At 50.5% G+C, this 21,251-nt stretch overlaps 2 protein-coding genes across 3 annotated transcripts; both read right to left on the bottom strand.

Annotated features, from left to right (window-relative positions):
- Positions 1 to 3,710: 3,710 nt before the first annotated feature.
- Positions 3,711 to 8,124, bottom strand: LOC120668659 (choline monooxygenase, chloroplastic-like). Its single transcript, XM_039948399.1, is given in 9 exon segments — positions 3,711 to 4,043; positions 4,544 to 4,594; positions 4,934 to 5,176; positions 5,486 to 5,581; positions 5,690 to 5,896; positions 5,977 to 6,051; positions 6,596 to 6,731; positions 7,261 to 7,306; positions 7,803 to 8,124. Coding segments are annotated over 9 exon segments (1,248 nt in total). The 5' UTR covers positions 8,059 to 8,124; the 3' UTR covers positions 3,711 to 3,905.
- A 1,568-nt stretch (positions 8,125 to 9,692) lies between these two features.
- LOC120668660 lies at positions 9,693 to 11,233 on the bottom strand. 2 transcript variants are annotated; one of them, XR_005672519.1, is made up of 3 exons: positions 10,658 to 11,232; positions 10,174 to 10,559; positions 9,693 to 10,051 (listed from the first exon to the last, which is right to left on the bottom strand). XR_005672519.1 is itself a non-coding variant. In XM_039948400.1 (2 exons), the coding sequence occupies exons 1-2, from the start codon at positions 11,056 to 11,058 to the stop codon at positions 10,301 to 10,303; spliced, it is 660 nt and encodes a 219-aa protein (XP_039804334.1). In that variant the 5' UTR covers positions 11,059 to 11,233; the 3' UTR covers positions 9,738 to 10,300. The 2 variants fall into 2 exon arrangements, 1 of the variants encoding a protein (XP_039804334.1); XM_039948400.1 differs by having other exon boundaries at positions 9,738 to 10,559; positions 10,658 to 11,233.
- Positions 11,234 to 21,251: the final 10,018 nt, after the last annotated feature.

The raw sequence follows: 21,251 nt of genomic DNA, 5'->3' as shown, positions 1-21,251 counted from the left end.
AGCGGTGGCGGAGGTGTTAGGATAACACGCACACCCGAAGACCCGAAGGTGGTCGTAGCGAGGAGGGGTACCGAAAAGAGCGTGGTGTGGAGTGGGAGCAGGAGAAGCAGTGGACGGAAGACGGTTGAGCAAGTAGGTGGCGGTGTGGAGGCTCTCAGCCCAGAAGCGTGGGGGGAGAGAAGCCTGGATCAGAAGGGTGCGCACGACGTCATTCGTCGTGCGAATCATCCGCTCAGCCTTGCCGTTCTGAGGAGAGGTATACGGACAAGACATACGCAGCTGAACACCCCGAGACAGGAAGAAAGACCGGGAGGTGGAGTTATCGAACTCCCGCCCGTTGTCGCACTGGACGGCCTTAACGGTGAGGCCGAACTGAGTGGACACCCAGGCAAAGAAGTGTAGGAGGGTGGGGAAGGTCTCAGACTTGGCACGCAAAGGAAACGTCCAATAGTAGTGCGAGAAGTCATCGACCACCACCAGATAGTACTTGTAGCCAGAGAGGCTGAGTATAGGGGAGGTCCATAGGTCACAGTGAATAAGGTCGAATGCATGCGTCGCATGCGAGGAAGAAGAGGAAAAAGGAAGTCGAACATGACGACCAAGCTGGAGTCTCTGTTTCCGACTGACCCGGTGGTTCAGCCACCGTTACCTGTCTCGGTCGTCACCCGCTGCGCCTGTACTTGCCTTCCCCTGCACCTGCGCGGTACGCTCAGCCGGTGCAGGTGTACCGGCGCCGACCCCGCCACCGCAGCGGTACGCTGAGCCGGCGCAGGTGTACCGGCGTCGTTCGGCGTCGACACCGGCGCCGCCTCCTGCTCCGGAGGCTCCTGCGACGCCGACACCGGAGCCATCGCCGCCGCCGCCGCCTCCGGCTCCCTCTCGAGCTGAGCCGGAGGTGTACCACCCGCCGGTCATCCATCGGGATCCTCGGCATATCCATCCCATGGTGACTCGGCGGATGGCGTCCCAGGCCGCGACTCTCTCCGCCACCGATGGAGCGCCGCGGGTCTCTCCGGTACCCTCCTCTGTCCGCGACGCCTTGGCGGATCCTCAATGGCGTCGCGCGATGGAAGAGGAGTACGCGGCTCTTCTTGCCAACCAGACGTGGGACCTCGTGCCGCGTCCGTCTGGTTGCAATGTGGTGAATGGCAAGTGGATATGGACGCACAAGCGTCGGGCTGACGGCACACTGGAGCGCTACAAGGCTCGCTGGGTTCTCCGAGTGTTCACTCAGCGGCCTGGTGTGGACTATGATGAGACCTTCAGCCCGGTCATGAAGCCCGCTACGGTGCGCACAGTCCTCTCGCTTGCGCTCTCGCGCACTTGGCATGTGCACCAGCTGGACGTGAAGAATGTGTTTCTTCACGGCACCTTATCAGAAACTGTCTATTGCTCTCAGCCAGCGGGATTTGTGGACTCGAGTCGTCCGGATATGGTCTGCCGGCTCAACAAGTCTCTCTATGGACTGAAGCAGGCTCCTCGGGCTTGGTACTCTCGGTTCGCCACGTTCTTGATGACACTGGGATTCACCGAGGCCAAGTCTGACACGTCTCTCTTCATCTACCGACGTGGGGATGAGACTGCCTATCTGCTGCTATATGTCGACGACATTGTGCTCACAGCTTCCAGTCAGCAGTTGCTTCAGAGTGTCATCTCCTCTCTGCAGTGGGAGTTCGCTATGAAGGATCTTGGTCAGCTCCACCGCTTCTTGGGCGTCACTGTTGAGCCTCGCCCGTCTGGTCTTCTCCTTCACCAGCGGCAGTACGCCCTCGATATTCTGGAGCGGGCTGGGATGACTGATTGCAAGCCCTGCTCCACTCCAGTCGACACTCAGGCGAAGCTATCTGCTGATCTGGGTGCTCCGGTGGATGATCCTACTGCCTACCGGAGTCTGGCCGGCGCTTTGCAGTACCTCACCTTCACTAGGCCGGATCTCACCTACGCTGTTCAGCAGGTCTGTCTCCATATGCATGATCCCCGGGAGTCACACCTTGCTGCGCTGAAGCGTCTCCTCCGGTACGTCCGTGGCACTGTGGACCTCGGCCTGGTACTTGACCGCTCCTCCTCTGCTGAGCTGGTGGTCTACACCGACGCTGACTGGGCTGGCTGCCCGGACACTCGTCGCTCCACTTCCGGCTACGCCGTCTTCCTGGGCGGCAACCTGGTCTCCTGGTCGTCGAAGCGGCAGCCGGTTGTCTCCCGCTCCAGTGCCGAGGCGGAGTACCGTGCTGTCGCTAACAGTGTGGCAGAGGCGTCCTGGCTACGACAACTCTTGGCGGAGCTCCACAGCCCGCTCGCCAAGAGCACGCTCGTCTACTGCGACAACGTCAGCGCCGTGTATCTCTCCACCAACCCCGTCCAGCATCAGCGGACGAAGCACATGGAGATCGACCTACACTTCGTGCGCGACAGAGTCGCAATCGGCGATGTTCGGGTACTCCATGTCCCGACTACCTCCCAGTTTGCTGACATCTTCACCAAGGGGCTGCCCTCGTCGACCTTCTCGGAGTTTCGATCCAGCCTCAACGTAGCCGGTGGCTAGTTGTGGCTGCGGGGGAGTATTAGCCCTTTGTACTCTACTTGTACTCTCTTCTTGTCCAGTCTTGAACACCGCTGCGTCGGTTGTTCAGACTGCGGGGGGTGTTAGTTTTCTTGTTGTCCAGTCCTGAACACCGCTGCGCCGGTAGTTCAGACTGCGGGGGGTGTTGGAGTATATTGAGCACATGTGTATAGAGGCTCATGTATAGGATCTATATATACCCACCCTTCTAGGGTTGGAGGAATACAAGCCATCATTTCCTCCTACAGATGCTGATGCTATTTGGCATGCCCATGCTGAAGGTAAACACAGATTTTACAGATTTTTTGCTTGGCTCTTGGTGCAAAATAAAGTCCTGACAGCCGATAAGCTGGTGGCCAGGAATTGGCCTTGTGATACTGTGTTTTGTGTGATCAAGCGTTTGAGACCGCGGCACATCTGTGCCATTGCCCTTTTGCTCGCCATGTTTGGCACCTCATCGGCACCTGGACTTCAGGTGTTACACAGGTGCCGGCAGACCCACAAGAAGGCATAGAAGATTGGTGGATGAGGTAATTTGGCACAAAAGCGTTCTGTGGCAGGGATTCTCTTACACTGCTTGGAATATTTGGAAAACAGAGGAATAGGCTTCAGCAAAAAAGCTTGCAGCCACATCAGGTGGTGATGCTGATCAAGGAAGAAATCAATCTGAGAAGGGTGGCTTGTGGCACACCCGTGGCGCATTAACCTGTTTAAATGTCTAGAGTTTCAATTTGTTTTGTAATATTACATCTGTAAAACTTGAACTCACTTGCTTCTCTTCTTAAATGCATCGACAATGCTCCTGCCTAATTAAAAAAAAAACATATATCAGCCTGCAGCCCTGCATACACATTTCAGCAAGCAGTATCTGATAGTATTAAGCATAATTTTCATCCTATTATACCAAATATGTTAACTTGTACAAGTTTTTTTCCCCACCACGGGTCGAGCCCCGAATTTCATTACTTTTTGGGTAATGAAATTAACTTGTACAAGTTGTATAGTATAAAGTCCTGAACTTGCCATTTACCATAGCCTGATGCTAATGTTGTAAAGTTGTCGAAAATCGAGATCATTGCAAAATCCTTTAAAAGAAGAGAATAAGTCACAGAAGAGAGCAGTTTCAAAAAGCATCGTAGGCAGTTGACAATTGTTTTCAATGGAAGCAATTTGACTGAAAATTATAGAGAATAGCCAGCAAACATGGTTTTGTTTAATAGAGGAGGTGCCATCCGGTTGACCAGTTCACATCACAAGATTGCAATCAAGAGTAGTGTAAATGCCGCGTCGTGAAGACAATGGCATTTTGTTCTGTACAGGTGTGGTGAGATACGCACGAGAATTGCTAGCTGCTAAGGTTAGAATGCAGGAGGCAGTGGAAGTGGTGCATGGCCATCTCCACAGAGGGAGCGTATCTTCCAATGCTGTAAGCCGGTGACTCCAAGCCCCGCTGAACCCCCTCACAGAGTGCAATGTCCTCCATCTGCAGGTAAGAGATGCGACTATCAAACTCTGCAGGAGATGCGACTATCAAACAACAGGATTGAAATGCCTACGCCTGGTGAATATCCAGTGTAAAAGATGTTCTAATAGACTAATATACGCATGGACTAGACTACTCGCTCATGGTGCTGCAAGCCTGCGAGAAACTGAGTTTAGGTTCGTGTTTGTTCATCCAATTACAGCGATATAGCAATTTATAATGTCATGGAATCAGGAATTTCATGCCATGTTAGCACTGCGCATCATTCAGGGAAAATTTACGGCACAGTAGTAGCAAGGAAAGAATTTAGACAGAACATTGTTATGCTGCTAATGCAACTAGCATGGTTTCATAAGAAAAGCAGGAGATTCATCTAGTAACTACTCAGTCAAGGTAAATGTTGTTAGCCTGTTTTTTTTACTGGGACCATGTACTTGAATATAAACTCTGTCATACTACCTCACAAGTCCCAATCAAACATTAGTGCTATATTGATGTACCTGTACTTGCTCACTGTCTCTTAGGCTTCTCTCGAGAAAGTTCTGGTCATCCTGCACATTCAATGTGGAAGGTCAATTGAAGGAGCTCACAGCATGCATGATATACCCTGGGTAAACCTCAGCACTTCAAAAATACAAGTATGAAAAGGTCCATTTTAAACTGTAGTGAATGCAATGATCATTAATTATGCAGGTGGAACCTATAGTATTCCATCAAGATACCACACGTAAAAAAAGGTTGTGCTGCAAAAGTAATGAGCAAGATGAAACCATCTTATGTAACAAAAAAAAAGCTCAAGTTGGCAATTCAAACTACTATCTCACTGGCATGCCATCTGAGATGCGTAAAAGAACAGAAATTGGCACATGAGCTAGATAAATGGACTGTACCAGCAGAGACGTGTCGAGAAAATAATCAAATATCACCTTACACTTGGTTGAACCCAGTGGGACAGTCCCCCATGCATAACGCAAAGTGAAAAGGGTAGAATAGCAGGATTTCTAGGATGATCACCTGTTGATCATAAAGTTTGGATAAACAAAGGCATAGAGAGCTTTTGTCCCTAAGCGTTCGAGGTCATCTGATTCTGATGGTGCACTTTCACATCTTTGAACACTAACTCTTTCATATGTCTGTTAAGAGATGAATACATGGTAATTAACTATTCATCTTAAAAGAGAATAGCAACTCAAGCTGTAAGCAAAAAAGAAACGAGTACTTTACTGCAATAGCATTAGTATGATCTGAGATAGAAATGAGAACAAAAACAAATTGAAACTGGTAACTTCAACAAAGCACAGCCCAACAAAGTAAAAAATATTATTCAAACAAATTGTACAAATATTTTGGCCAAGTTGAGAGCCTTAAATTCCCATCAAAGTGACTAATACCTAAATATCAAAGAAATGTTTGCAGAAGGAAAAGAGGTTTATGGACAATACAAGTGTTTCATAGGACTGAAGCTGCAGACCAGATGCAAGAGCCCCATGTGCATATGGGATGTGATATCCACCATCTAGATAATTGTCACAAAAGACCTGCATAAGAAATACACATTACTTATTATAATATGTTCAAGAGAAATTCACTGCATTTCTGTGACATGTGAATAACTTGGCAGCCATGACAGTTTATAAACAATGGACCTTCCAATTACAGTTGATAATATATTCTCGCCTGCAAATATGAGGCAGTGAAGTGTCGATGCCATTTGTACTCAACAGCTTTGAAGCACTACCCAGCCATTCATCTCCAACCACATCACCAACATCACCTTCAGTGGACTCGTCATCAAATCTGGCCAATACAAAAGGTCCCCATGTAGCCACCTTAACTGGTACAAGACCAAAATCCTGTTTCCAAAAAAGCATAAGCTGCAGCCATTGAGCTGACAAGCGTATAGGCTGAAGAAAGAGTTTGGAATATATTTTACATTCTTATTGAAATTCTTGATTCCTGATATTCTTGTAGCCTTCAGGAGGGTACCATCCAATCCATACGTCCATCCCTAAAATACAGCATCCCTACCATCTCACACATTGATCAAAACAACTAGGCAAATAATAATACAATTTCTACAGCACAGCATCTGCCACCAGTAGAAAGCAGAGGCTTTACCCATACCCAGTTCATGGAAAACACTACTTGAAGTATGAACTCAATGTCAATGGTGTTTCATTGTTTGGTCACTTCCGGATTGTACTTTAAGTACCTACATAGCTAGCAAAAAGATGGGATTTCAGTCCTCAGTTTCTGTCATAGAAATCAAGGTTTGAATCCATATTTCATTTATAGGAGTCTTTTCCCCTCGGATATTAGCGTTGATAGCCGAATTGCTCAGATTTTGCCATCAACAATTAGCATTCTAAAGGTCCTTCAGTTAATATCACACTAATTCATCCCAAGTTTTCTTCTACATTTCTTGTCTCAAAACCTGATGTATCAATCATGTATACCATATGTCTTTCTAACAAAACAAAGAAAGCATTATGATATAAGATGAGCACTATAAGGATGTACCATCTCTAAAAGGCTTCTGTTAAGGAACTCACATGATAAGGGCACTGGAAGCAAGTTTTCTGACCACTTCCACAAGCAAGGAGTGAGGCGTGATGTCGGCACACATTGTGAAAAGCATTAAGGTTCCCATTTGCATCCCGGCATATGACGAATTCTACATTTCCCAGTCTGTTGCTTCATCATGTTAGATGATTGAAGGTTACCAGTCTCCAACATATGTATCATCATGTATAAGAAATTTGAGAAAATGCGTTATAGAAAGACCACTAAACTTTCAAGTGTGTTCTATCTAGATTAGTAAAAATCCCATTAGCCTTTATGATCACAAAAGAAGCTCAAAAATCGTAACCATATGAATGCCCCAGACTATGTCAACAGCCAAGTACTGAACTACGAGAAATGCTAACAAAATTAACCTGTGGCAGATGGTGTCATCAATTCATATGCATAGAACCTCCCAAAATCAATCGAGATACAGGTTCATTCTAACTTAGAAAAAAAAAACTCTACTTTTTGATCACCAGGACATCATCTCCAACCAAAAAGAAAGAAAAACCTGGCTTTCACGATTGTTAACTTTCAGTATGGAACCCTGACTAAATAACAATTTTATATATCTTCAAATAAAACAAAACAGAAGGGTGCAGAGAATCCTTCTGATTCAGACTACAGAAGCATGCAAACAAGTTGTGAGCACCTTCCTGTGAAGAAATCATGGGGGTTCTCCACTTGCCATATGTGACCTGCAGTAAAATTCGAAAGGTGGCACCGTGTAGGCGTTCAGAGAGAAATTACGGATGCTAACAAAAACGGAAGCATGTGAAAATATATAGATCAGATGTAATAACAATCTTCAGTAGAAACCTATGGCCGACTCCCAAAACCAAATACACTCAGACGTTGCTGTCCTAAACAAGGAAGACGAAGTAATGGAAGCACAAGGCTCGAGTGCAAGATTAGTCCTGACGATCCCTCCGCATCAACACGCTGTTCAGTTGTAAACAGTTTGATCGGACATGGCCGAGACCCGAGAGAGCCTGAAACGGAGCCGAGGACCCTACCCCCTGTACCCCATACTCTGCCAATGAGTGAACAGTCGCACCCACCGATGAAAATGGATCGTTAGCACGCCTACCAAGCCTCACTAATCGCTACCATACGATGCATGCTTGGTGGAAATGGATCGTGGACCGCAGCTCAAAATCAAAAATCGGGAACCGGGCCATTAATCGGGCGTACCAACAGCCTGCCACCCGCGGAGGAAGACGCGGTCGATCTCGAGCCGCAGGAAGTCCGCGTCGGTGTACCACCCGCTCGGCGGCGTGACCGCGGCCTCCAGCGGGACCGCCGGGTCGAACTCCGCCACGAGCCTCCGCGCGTGCTCGGGCTCGGCCGCGGCGGCTACTACGCGCGGCGGCCAGGCGCCAGCACGGCGAGGTCCGGAGCGCGGGGCTCCGGCGGAGGGGAGCGCGGCGAGCGATCGCGCGGTCGCCATCGTGGTCGCCGGCCGGCAGGCGAATATGACAGGTGAAGAAGGGAGTGCGCTCTCCGCTGGTGAAAATAAAAAAAAAAGCGTGTTTCGGCCTTTTTTCATTTTTATTTAAAAAAACAAAATTTCAAAAATATATGTCGAATAGTGAAATTTTCAAAAATGGGTGTCTGTCGCCGACAGGGTGTGTCGCTCATCCAGTGGGCGACAGGAACTAAATATAAAAAAATTTACTTTATCAAATAAAAAACTTTATGTAACAAAAGTTGTATATCTTATTTCATAGAATCCAGAATAGTTGAGTTTGTATTTTTTTCTACGATTTTATATTGATTTTACAAGTTCACTGTTTAATGCGCCCTAGGCGTTAAGACCTAAATGTAAATTTTTTTACATTTAGATCCTGTCGTCCATTAGATGGGCGACAGGCACCCTGTCGCGACAGTCACCTATTTTTGAAAATTTCCCTATTCGACATATATTTTTGAAATTTTATTTTTTAAAAAATAAAAATGAAAAAAGCGCGTTGTTTCGTGGTGGAAACAAACGGCTAGGCCCATTCCCGCTTCCCTGGTTGGTTGGATCGTAGGCCCAGAAAGGGCCAGCTATATCATAGTTTTCTTTTTTTGAAAACTACTAGTGGATTCGCACTTGAGTGACTGCTCATCGTCGTCTCGGACGCCAGCGAGTCAGCGACGACGCCAAAGCTGGGGCGAGACCACGCACGTGACTGTGATGAAAACCATCAGAAGCGCCGGCTTCCTCCATCCTCTTCTCATATTCTTACTCCAATCTTCCTCGTCCTCTCGTCCACAACCTCGGTCAATGGCTGCCACCGCCGCACTCTCACCACCCGCCGTCGCGCCACCGCAATGCTGGTCTTCTTCTTGCCCCCACCGCCGGACCGAAGGACCAGTCCTGATCGGCAGACGAGCGGCGTGGGAGCGCCGTCTCGTCTCCACCGCTGGCCGAACCGCCACCATCGCCAAGCTGCCGCCACCCCTGATCTCCCTCCCCCACTCTAAGCAACCTGTGCGTTTCTGCAGGAACGCGCGTGGCTCCGAATATTTGCGCCAAAACCGCAGCGGGTACGGAGACGAGGGAGCGAGACCGTAGGAAGACGGGTGGATCGGTGGACGGGTTGACCTGTGCCGAGCGGCGATCCATCAATCGCGTCGCGCTCCTACCACCACCAACCAAACAGCGATTCGGATTGATTTAGGTGGCGAGGGGTGGGCCCCGACGAGGATAAGCTCGGCCGGCCGGCCCAGAGGGGTCAGGGACACCGGACACGTCCGTCCACGCCCCTGGTGGTCCATCTCTCATTCTCCACCTGTCAAGTCTCTCTCTCTCTTCCACGTCACCCACCGCCGGCCACGCAGAGAGCCTTATCTCGCGGCATCCATGAGCATGCATTAAGTAGTGAGGCGGCAGGGATTAGATTACGTTAAACCACACGGCGGTGGAAGTTTACACGTCTCCACCCGGATTGCGCGAAGAAACTTGTATGCCCCCAGCATTCTGCTTCAGTGCTGAACCTGATCCCCATCCCCAAACCTGAAAAGAGCTGCCATGTTGCCTCCCAAGGGGAAAAAAGAAAGAAAGATAGTAAAAGAGGAACGAGGGGGTTACTGAATTACTAGAGTACAATTGCACCAACCAGGCATAGGCCTGATCCATCTTGCTCTTTCTTTCTTTCTTTCTTTTGAAACGAATCTTGCTCTTTCAGTCGACAAATAAAAAGGCTAGGCTGATCTTGTATGCATACTAAAGCTATTGCTTGCTAGAAATGGGAGTATTTAGGATTAGACTACGCAAACTCACTACCAAAGTACCAATGAACAGATTAGGATGGAAAAGGGAGCCAATATACTTGTTTATCAGAAAGGTTAGCCCCTCTCTCTCTCTCTCCAATGGGATCACAGCAGGTAGCACCAGGCAACACCATCACTCGTCTGGTGCTCACGCTCTCTTGGATTATATTGGATCTGGAGGTCAGCTGAAAATCAATGCAATTTAAGCTACGATGAACAAGTGCTTGTTGATTGCTTGCTGGTGTCTAAAACAAAGAAGAGATTTTAATTAACACCTAGCACTAATTAAGTATGTATGTATGTATACCGCCATGGTCGATGAGACGGGATCCTAAACTATGACCAAGGATCGATCCATCCATCCATTGCGTGCATTTTCGATCGCCCGGCCGCCTTGTCTTCGGTCTTCCTCGTCGATTTGTACCGTCCTTCAGCTAGCCACTGCCGCCGGCGCCGTCGTCGGCGCCTTTGCTCCCGGTGGTGGCGGCGGCGGTGGGCGGGAGGAAGGGCGGCAGCGCGGTGAGCGAGGTGGACGCGACCCGCCGGATGGAGCAGCACCGGAGCACGCGCCGCCGCTTGTTGAACGGGTTCTCCGGCTTGGCCAGGTCCCGGGCGCTGCTCACCGCGGACGCCGCGTCCTGCAGGTTCGCGAACGACCGCGACTTGCCGGAGAAGAAGTTGGACAGGCCCCTCCTGCATCGTGTCCATCCGCATCAGGCGACTGATCCAGCGAGCGAGCGAGGAAGAAGCCATAGCCACACACACGTGCGCGGCGCGATCGAGTGGCTTACTTGACGGGGAGCGCGTCGTCGAGGGCGTCCATGCACGCGAGCGCGCCGCCCTTCCTCCTCGCCGGCGCCGATGCGCCGCCGCCGCTGTCCGCCTCCTCCCCCTCCTCCTCCTCCTCGTCCTCCGACGCCGCGCCGATGGACGACCTCTCCTCTTCAGCCGCCTCCTCCACCGTCTCCAGCACGAACAGCCCCGCGAGCGGCTGCCGGTGCGCCGCGACGCCGCCGCCGTCACCCCGCGCCTCCGCCTCCGCCTCCGCCTCCGCCTCCGCCTCCGCCTCCTGGTCCAGGACCACGTCCTTCCTCTTCCTCGCCCCGCCGCCGCACATCTGCCCGTAGGACGCCGCCGCCGCCCCGGCGCCGGGCCCCACGGCCGCAGCCGCAGCCGCCGCCACAACGGACATCGCGTCCGGCCGCCACGAACAACCGTGCTCTCATCAATGGCGCCCGCGGGCCCCCGGCAGGTGGCTCAGACGACACCCATGCCCACCGATCAAGATGGTGTATTTATATATCTCTGCCCCGGGATGGCGAGGCGCTGGCTGGACGATCGGAGAGAGAGAGAGAGAGAGAGAGAGAGAGAGAAGGAGAGGAGGCGCGAGGTGCGGGGGGTGTTTATAGATAGATAGCTAGCTAGGCTGGGCAGCAAGAGAGCGAGCGGCAGGAAGAAGATCGAGGCGAGCGTACGCGTGGAGGGGAGACGTGGCCGACGCAGCGACGGCGACGGGTGCACCGGACACAGCAACGCTCATGCACACCGCGCACCGCCAACACGTTTTCTCTTGCCGGCCGGCCGGGAATTTTTGGGTCCCGTCCCGGAGGACGGGTCGGTCCCTCCCTCTCGCCGCCCATACCTCTCCTCTCCGAATGGACAGATGCGATGCGACCGAGCTCTCCTTCCTCATCCTCCCTAATGGTGTCCTAATCAGACCTTCAGAGACTCTTATCTGAACGGCACCATGCGCAATGCACATCTGCATGCATGGCTAGGTTTGCATTTTTGTTTCTTGTGATGGAAGGTAAGGTTATTGCTGCTAATAGAGATTGCGTGTGTGCTTGGAGAGAAAGTATAGAAATGGCCGGCCTGGGTCAGCAATTGCCAGGATCATGGTGCTTGTGTTCAGGGAATTTGGGAGCTAGCTTCCATGATTTTTCCTTTACATCAGGAAATTCCAGGCAAGTTTACTAGTCACTCTCGATCATCATCTTTGAAAAACTTGTTACTCTTGATTTCGATTACTATACATGATGAGCAGGAGATACGGGAAGTTTTTTTTTTGTTCTAATTTTTGGGGTGGGGTTGGGGGTGGGGGGGGCTTGAATTTGTTGGGTTTTTTTTTTGGTTTTGTCACGAAGAATGCAAGAAGCACATGTCAAAATGATTTGCTAAACATGCAGAAAAACTCTTCTTTAAAGGCACAGCTGCTATCTATATATCCTATATAGATGGCACCCACTAACTATTTCTCTCTTCATATAAGGTGTCCACATCATTCTCCACTAAGTGTCCCACTAACTTTTAACTACCTTATTAATTACAAAAAATGTCCATGTTATCTCTACAATATGCAATACTTTTAATCTTTAATTAACTAAAGTAAAGTCATATACATATGCTATTTTTTCATCACATATTCTTTTATAACGTGATCAAATATTCTATTGGTGTTTTTTCTATTAGCTTATCGATTTTTACGAGATTCAATAAACAAAAAAATGTCCATATCATCTTTACTATGTGCAATACTTTTAATCTTTAATCTATTAACGTAAAGTCATAGACATACTCTATATATCCTATATAGATGGCACCCACTAACTATTTCTCTTTTCATGCAAGGTGTCCACATCATTCTCCACTAAGTGTCCCACTAACTTTCAACTATCTTATTAATTACAAAAAATGTCCATATCATCTCTACAATATGCAATACTTTTAATCTTTAATTAACTAAAGTAAAGTCATATACATACGCTATTTTTTCATCACATATTCTTCTGTAACGTGATCAAATATTCTATTAGTGTTTCTTCTATTAGCTTATCGATTTTTACGAGATTCAATAAACAAAAAAATGTCCATATTATCTCTACTATGTGCAATACTTTTAATCTTTAATCTATTAATGTAAAGTGATAGACATACTCTATTTTTGCAATACTTTTAATCTTTAATGTAAAGTCATATACATACTCTATTTTTTGAGCACCTATTCTTCTATAATGTGATCAAATATTCTATTGATGTTTATTCTATTAGTTTATCGATTTCTGCTGGATCCTGATAAAAAATAATATGCAAGTAAAATTCATATCATCTATATAGCCTATATAGATGACATCTACTAAAGTCATTAATTCTATTTCTCTTAACATGTAAGTTATCTGCATCATATAGGAACCCATTATATCAAATGCCACATCACCGTCCACCGATTTTTTTGTGAATGTTGCTATGCAAGCATCTTAATTTTTCTACTTTCAAATTTCACGTTAAAATTTTATTTAAGAAATTCCGCAGCAACGCACGGGGTATCACCTAGTTAACAGTGACACTCGGCTATCTGCTTTTCTTATCGTTGCCGAGTAGTACTAGTACCACAGAGATATGTGGCTTCATTCCACTATTATATTATTGGTTGACTTATGGTTGTGCTGCTCTCTGTCTCCTAATTAACCATGCATGAACGAGGCAGTAAGGCAGTAATGCATAGGAAGGTTTCCTGTACGAGGAATTATATATACGTTGCTGTCTTCTTCCAGCCAACATGAATCTTCTTCCATCTGATTTTGCCGACACATGAATCTTCGATGAAATGTAAACAAAGCTCAACCCGCCTGATGGCAATTATTCCTTTCATTTTCGTGATCTTCCTGGACAGCTGACCCGCTCAGATTCAGACTTTCTTGGCACACGCACAGTTAGCTAGCCTACGTGTTGCCAGATAGGACGATCGACTGATGCCCTGGTCAACAAATTTTTTTGTGTAAACCTCTGACGTACCACACGCCCCAAGTCCAGTGTGGTTCAGATTCAGACGACTGCATGTCCTGAATGCTCTGCGCTGAATTGGTCAGCTGGAAGGACTAGCATACTTGTGATCAGTTTTTGTATGTTTTCCCCAACCTCTGCTCCAAGTTAACCCTCATGCGTAAAAGGTAAGTTGTAAAATACTTTAGTATTTTCATTTGTATTTGGTAATTATTATCCTATTATAAATTAACTAGACTCAAAAGATTTGTTTCGCAAATTACAGACAAACTGTGTAATTAGTTATTTTGTTTAGCTACATTTAATACTTCATGCATGTATTTAAAGATTCAATGTGATGGAGAATCTTATAAAATTTTGGAATTTTGAAGGTAACTAAACAAGAGGTTAGTCAACTGCAATGTGTTCATCAGCCGGCAGGATCTTTACAACCCGTAGCAGAGCAGATGCTCATTGAAAATGATAAAAACGGACGTGGCGTCCTGAGACGTTATCGCTAACGTCTCCGACCTCCCGGTGTGCGTCCAAGAAGTGTGAGTTGGAGCTTGGAACTTTGCGAGGGGAGATTTTCTCCGCCCCAGAAACACCTCTCTGCGGCTCGATCTCTTTTCTTCCGCCGCGTATCTTTCGGGAGATCCTACCGATGCGAGCTAGGCCTTATCTTATCCTGACGGTCCACTGCAGAGACTAGTTAAGCCCCATATTTAAAAAGGATGACCGATAAGTGGTGAAGACTTTTCCTTGATCAGGTTGTTATCAGTGACTATAGCTAATTAGCTATAGTATATATCTACAAGTTGGATTTAAAGATCGGTTTATCCTTTATTTTTTTTAAAAAAGACAACATTGTGACCAAGTCCGGTAATAGGCCTGCTGCATGCCGTGCAGGGTGGTAGGATCGGAGGCCGGAGCTAGTAGAATAATCCAGAGTCCAAAGCACAGTTGGCCTCTTGTCTCTGCAGTTTCCAGGACTCCGAACTCAAGTACTCGACCCCTTTGTTTGACCCAACCCTGTCTTGCAAAGTACAGCACAAGCACATACATGCATGTATCATCACACATGTCCAAGAAATAAAGCAACCTTCTGATCAAAGAATATTGCATACATGTTCCACGTCGGCACGTCCCAAGATCCTTATCTGACCGTGTCACACCACACTTCCAAAAGAAAGGAATAATTCAGATCGACCCATACCCATCATCATCATCATCTCTTCTCCCCAGCCGCTATACATCCTGTTCAGATAAGGTCACTCCACGGTACACCTTGCGGTTGCAGTCAGCTAGCTCGTCGCCATCCTCCTCATCGCCTTACCTTCTACAGTGCGCCACCCACTGATAAATCACGATCGACGGCGAGCCACCAACAGTTTTTTTTGTCCCTGCTGCTTATCCAAGTTCGTTCGCGGCCCAGCTGTGAAAAAGAACGTGGAGCCGATCTCGAATCCGCAACCCTTTCTGGAACAGGAATCTGCTGCTCCGATCCGATCCTGCTGCATCGCGCGATGGTTCTCTGTATGCAGACGACAGGAACGGATGGTCCGGCCGTGAGAGGAGCTGAGGAGGCTAGGGCAGACGATGAAGATAGCAGACTGATCACGCTACGCTATCCTCTTATCCGCTGTTGAGCTCTGAAACCCTAGCACTGCTGCAGATCCTTAGTACGGCATATTCTCTCGCCCCATTTAATTATATATTCCTGCCCTTTTTTCCTTTTTTTAGGCAGGTTGACACATGCACGACATGCAGCTTTCGACTTGTACATACGGTCATGTTTGGTTTTGTAGCACAAGCTAATGTAGCAAATTTTAACTATTAATTAAACATATTACATAAAGTCAATTTATAAAATTAACTTCACAATCCCTGTGATACTTCGCGAGACGAATCTAATGAGATCTTTGACCATATGATTAGAGTATAGTTACTATAGCTAATCATCGCTTAATTACCATCATTAAATTCGTCGCGAAAAGATGCACCCATCTGTGAAAAGATTTTGCAAATAAATTTCATTTAATACTTCATACATATAAGATTCTTTTTGTAGCACAATATTTCATACATACAAGATTTTTTTGGGTCATGCTAGTTTACGGTCAACCGTACGAGAGGCTCCCGTACAGTCGATTTTTTTTTAGAAAATTTTTGTCATCTAAGAAAAATAAATTCAGACATTTTTTTATGAGTCAAATAATTTTTCGAGTAAAATTTTGGTGGGTAGAAAAAATTTCAAGAAACAAAATTGGTGAGATAAAAAAATTTTACGAGAAAATTTTTGACAGAGATAAATTTATCAAATGGAAGAAACAAAAAAAGTACATCCAAAAAAAATTTGTATGCAAAAAAACAAACTGGATCTGGTGGGGGCGGCGCTGGTGGCGAGCGCCGCCGCCCCCGCCGCGCCCCGCCGCCGCCGCTCCCGCCGCCGCCGGACCCGCCGCGACCCGCCGCCGCTCGCGCGGGGAGGTGCCGGGGGCCGGGGGCGGAGAGGTGGCCCGGCGGCGCGAGTCGGAGGAGCAGGGGCCCGTCTGCGAGCTCCGAGGAGCTAGAACCCGGCGGCCCATCGGCGTGAGGCGGAGGAGCAGAGGTCCTATCGCGCGAGCTCTGAGGAGCAGGGGCCCGCGCGGCGTGGGGCGTGGGGCGGAGGAGCAGGGGCCGTCGGTGAGCTCCGAAGAGCAGGGGCCCGGCGGCGCGGGCGCGGAGAAGCTGCTAGATCCAGACAAGGAAAAAAGGAAGAGAGGAAGGAGAAAGCGAATGGGAGAGATGCTGCCGTGGTAGAAGATAAACATGTGAGCGTTGGGCCCACCACGTGGATGGGTCAATCGACCATGAGATGCCGCACTTCCGGTCGACCGTAGATCCATTATTGCGGATTTTTTTTTAGCTCAAGTAGCGCGACGAAATCAAAGCCACTGTGTACTCCTCCGTTGCATCACAATTATGGATGGTAGATGGATATATAGATAGCTGCTAGAATATGGATGCCGCTGTATGAATAAGATGCAATGCATCCCAGCTGGAGTGCATGGCTTCCTCGCGTGTTCGGTGCGGACGGATACGAGGCAGCAGGCCAGGTGGAGCCTCGCTCGGCGGCGGGTAGCTGCTTGCTTGCGTAGTATGCTCTCGATCGATCTGCTTGCCGCCGCGCGGGTCATCGTCATCGTTGGCGTCGGCAGCTCGATCGGCGGGTCGCCACTCGCCGCCGCGCCGCTTGGTGTGGAACCTCGGAGTGAGGTTGCTGTTCGGCGTGGAGGTAGTGGATGCGTACGCTTGAGACGCAGAGGCGATGTAAACAGGTGTTGGTGAGTAGCTGCGCGCAGCATGGCAAATTCGTAAACAGTAGTGCTGGTGAGTAGTAATCCCTTTCAGTTATTAGAGAAACCAAATTCGTGGCAGATGGTGTAAGGACCAATATCATGATTTATCATGGTGGCGCCTATATATGGTTGATGAAACCAAAATGTGATTATGGCAACCAATTGCACTGTATTTGGGCGACTACAAAACTACTCGATTGCTTGATTGTTGTGCGCTTAATCGGATATGGTCTAGCACGCAAAGACTCGAGGATTTAGACTGATTCGGGCCTGAAATGCCCTACGTCCAGTATGGGGGTGGTGTTCTTGCTCTATTGCTCTCGAGCTCGGGTGCTCAAAGTTCAGAGGGGAGCTTACAAGCTGGTCTAGTAGTGTCGAACCCGTGAGAATCCAACCCCCTCCTACGTGGGAGGCCTTTCCTTTTATAGTCCAAGGTGGGGCCCCCATTTACAGTTATCTAGCGTAGTGCCTTTGCACCGTCGGAGCGCAAATCGGCCTTGTCAGTCGTTGGGGCCCACTCAGTCGGTCGGGAGTGGACGAGCTTGATCCTGGCAATCTTCTAGTGCAAGGAATGATCCTGGCGATCTCCTTGAGTGGTGTGTTCCCCTGGTTGTCTCATCCTGGCTCAGTCGGGACGGCGCGACCACCCGGTCGGTCGCTCGGGGGTCTCCTTCGGTCTTGTCCGCCGGAGCCTAGGTTTCTTACCTGCGGGGCTATCTTACGTAGCTCTGTCACCAAGTGGCGCGTCTGGCGAGGGATGTCTTACCGAGGCCTGGCCGGGGGCGTCCGGTCACGATCGCAGGCGTAATGGAGTGGTGCACAGAGGCGTCCATCATTACGGCGAGGGGAGGCAGCGTCTGTGAACGCCCCTCCCGTTGTGTCAAGGGGCCCGCGCGAGCGGCGCTGTCTCCTTGTCAGGGAGGCCTTCTGGCTTGGCCCTTGGCGCAAGATAAGGAGAACCGGCGTCTTGGGTCTTGCACGGAGGCTATCTTGGCCGGCACGCCTGTAAGGGAGCGCGGCGCCCTTGGAGCGCACACCTCTGGCTGCCAGCTTGGCCCTGACCCGGGACGCTAGGTCGGGGGGCTGCCACGTGTCTGGGAGGTCGGGCTCCCGGACCCGTTCGCTTAGCGGCGAAGTCAGCTCCCCGCGCGCCTTAACGGGTCGTCCCGTCCTTGGCCCAATAAATCTGCCGGGCCTTGCTTTATATAAGTCGGGCCCGTTAGGGACCCCTAGTCTATTCCCCCGTCATAGGCCCCCGAGCGGTTCTACGATTTTGAAATAATCGTAGAGTCGCTGGTCTCGGCTTTGATGGTTCCTGAGCGGGACGTCCCATCCAACTGCTCGCGCCTTCAGCTTTCGGCGTGCGCCAGGCAAGGCGTGACGGGTCAGGCCCGTCTTGATGGCCGGCTGACGGGTCGTGGAATCTCGAGGCCGGTCATCACATCTTATCGTTGTACCGCGAACGCCTCGTTTTCCCCCGCTCGGGGCCGCCTCCCATTGGTGGGTCGTGCAGCGATCGTGCCCCAAGTGGCGCGGCAGTTGCCGGGCGCGCTGGCGCCGTTCCGTCGGTATTTAAGTGGGGGTTTGATTTTGGCGAGGGCTCTTGGCGTGCCCCGCTCTGACCGGCCCACTGACTACTAGGGCCGTTGGTGCCCATGTTTGCTTATAAATAGGAGGTTTGTGGATACTTGGTTCCACACAAGTAGGCGGATCATGGAGTTCCATTTAGCAGTTCTCTTCCTCACACCTCACACCCGTCCTCTAGATGAGAGTGGGCATGGCTCGTTTATCTGGTGCAAGAAGAATGTTTGCGAATGGCGGGGGATCTTCCTCAGGCATGAACTCGTCGGTGAGTTCATGCCGGCGACCGCTGCACGGCGTCGAGAAGTCTGAGGGCCTACTGCTAGAGTAGGCAAGCCAGGCCACTGGTCTGCCCGCTCCCTTGCCAGCAGGCGAGGGGGGCTCCCAGCCTCTCGTGGCCTCCTTGGACTCCTCTCGGCGCCGGCCTGGAGACTTTGTGGTGGTGTGACACTTCCATGCCGTGGGGGTTGCTCTTCTGCTTTGCGTCTTTCTTGCGGTTGCCACTCCCCCGAAATCTCGGGTGGGCAGCTCACGCATCATCGACGCGGAGCTGCAAATCCGCTGCCTCATCTTCCAACCTATGGTTGGAAGGTTGCACAGCTCAATACTGTGCGCTGTGGCAGTGGGGGACGGTGAAGAGTTCCTGTCTCATCAGGCAGGGTGGTCTTGCCGCCACGACGAGTCTCCGCGCCTAGGAGGCGGGCGGTTAGAGTGGTGCGCCTGGAAGCTGTCGTGCCCAGCAGAAAGGAGAACACGACGCGCCTAGGAGGCAGGCGGTTAGAGTGGTGCGCCTGGAAGCTGTCGTGCCCAGCAGAAAGGAGAACACGACGCGTCTTCTGGCGTATGAGGAAGATACCCAGGAGTGGGCACCGGCGGGGAGTTTTAGGGTTAACCTCAGCCCCATTAAACTCCCCTCGTCTACATCGTCTGCCTCCTTCTCCGCAAGGGGTTTCTTGGCACGGCTGGTGCTAGAAGAAGGCTTGCGAGGTAGTACAAGAAGTCTTGCGATGTTCTTTGGCCATGTCCTCCAGCTTGCCAGGTAGCAGCCGTTGCCTTAACCCCTTTTTGTTGCTCCCTTGGTGGGAATAAATGGATTTGATCCATTGTATCCGCTGTGTCCATGAGTCGAGGACAGGTAGCTTTCGTTTATTGTAACGGCTTAGAGCCGATTTTTGTAAAGGAAGATTAATGAAACAAAGTTGGCCCTGAGGCGCTCTTGTTTGATCATTTATCTGCGTTGTTTTTTCATTTTTGTGCCTCAACGATGAATGACTCCACTGCGACTGGTAGCGATCGGAGGAGGTGAACCCTACCGCTTGACCTAGATGGCCCGGAATGGCAAGTTCGGTGAGCTCGATAGCGGGTAGGCCCAATTAAGGACAATCCGAGTGAAGTCCGACCCTGCCGCGGACGACCGGGTCGACGGAGCCCCAGATGGAGCACTCCACTGCTCTACAGCCCACATCCCAGACAGATACCCGAGCCGTCAGCCAGCTCGGGGGGGCCTAATTGGCCTCCCCCTGGAGGGGATTCCGTGGAACGCTAGAGGCCGGATCAGACAAGAAAGGTTGAGACGACCCGAGTGCTGCCGGGGCAGGTCGGGTATGGGCCGCTTGGTGCTCGTCTCGGTTTTTCTTCCCTGGCTCTTTTAGTCAAGGCAGCGCAGAGCCCTTGACGGACTGGCTTTTGAACCTTGAGATCGAATCGTGCGGTTGCGATTCTTTTGAGGCATCGAAACGGTCCGCCGTCTTCCCTGCAATCGGAAACGAATAGACGACGAGGATTTAATTGAAACTGTAGAGTACGTACCCGTAGAGTCGATGCGTCACGCCGGTTGCGACGGAGAGGTCCGTTCGTGGTGGCTCGTGTCTCGAAGCATCGCGTCGCTCGGGAACCGCTGCGGAGTGATGACGGTGTTCGCCTATTTAGTCTTCTGCCTTCTGCCGCCTCATCTCCGTCGACATTGCTTCCTGCCATTTTCTTGGAGAAAGGACACAGAGATGAGGGGAAGGCGAAGGCACAAGGAGAAGGAGAAAAAGGAGGGACTCTAACCGCACCAGTCGTCGTCGTCGATCCTCCTTGATGGCCGGCGACAAGTGTCCCCGCGACGAGGTGTCCAGTGCTGAGCCGCGTGGCTCGCGGCGTTGTCCTCGTTCTTCTGTCCCTGCATTTTGTTTTATTGCGTTCATGATGATACCAGCACGGTGGTAGGGTGCCGTCGTCGGGTCCCGGAGCATGGATCGCCGGTCAGGGCGGCGTTGGGCCGTCGGGCGGCCCTGGCGCCTCCGAGTCCTCTTCGTCCGGCGGGCCCCCGGCGCGGGATGGCACTGGGGCGTCTGGTGTTGCTGTTGGCGGCTCAGCGTCGTCCTCCGTTGCGCCGCTGCCGCCAGTCGTGGCCGCTGGAGCGTCGGGCTTGCTCGCTCCGGATTTGCCCGTGCAGGGTTCGCCTGCTGTGTCTGCCGCCTCCTCAGGGTCCGACCCCGGGGGAGTCAACCCGGACATAGTGGCTCTGCAGCGGGAGTGTGACCTGGCGCGCGGTCGCTTTTCGGCCGCCACAGTCCAGATCGAGCACCTGCGGGACAGCCTGCAGGTGGTCGAGGTGGCTCGGGGTGCCGCCGAGGGGGAGGTGCGTGCGGCGAGGGACGCAGCGGCGGACGCGCAGGCCCGTTCCTTCGGTGAGTCCCATTCTTGGTCGCATCTTCTT

Source organism: Panicum virgatum, chromosome 4N, assembly GCF_016808335.1.
Source record: "Panicum virgatum strain AP13 chromosome 4N, P.virgatum_v5, whole genome shotgun sequence".
In the NCBI taxonomy this organism is placed as follows: Eukaryota; Viridiplantae; Streptophyta; class Magnoliopsida; order Poales; family Poaceae; genus Panicum; species Panicum virgatum.
The sequence above is the reverse complement of the archived record's forward strand: the minus strand, read 5'-3'. Positions and strand labels throughout refer to the sequence as shown.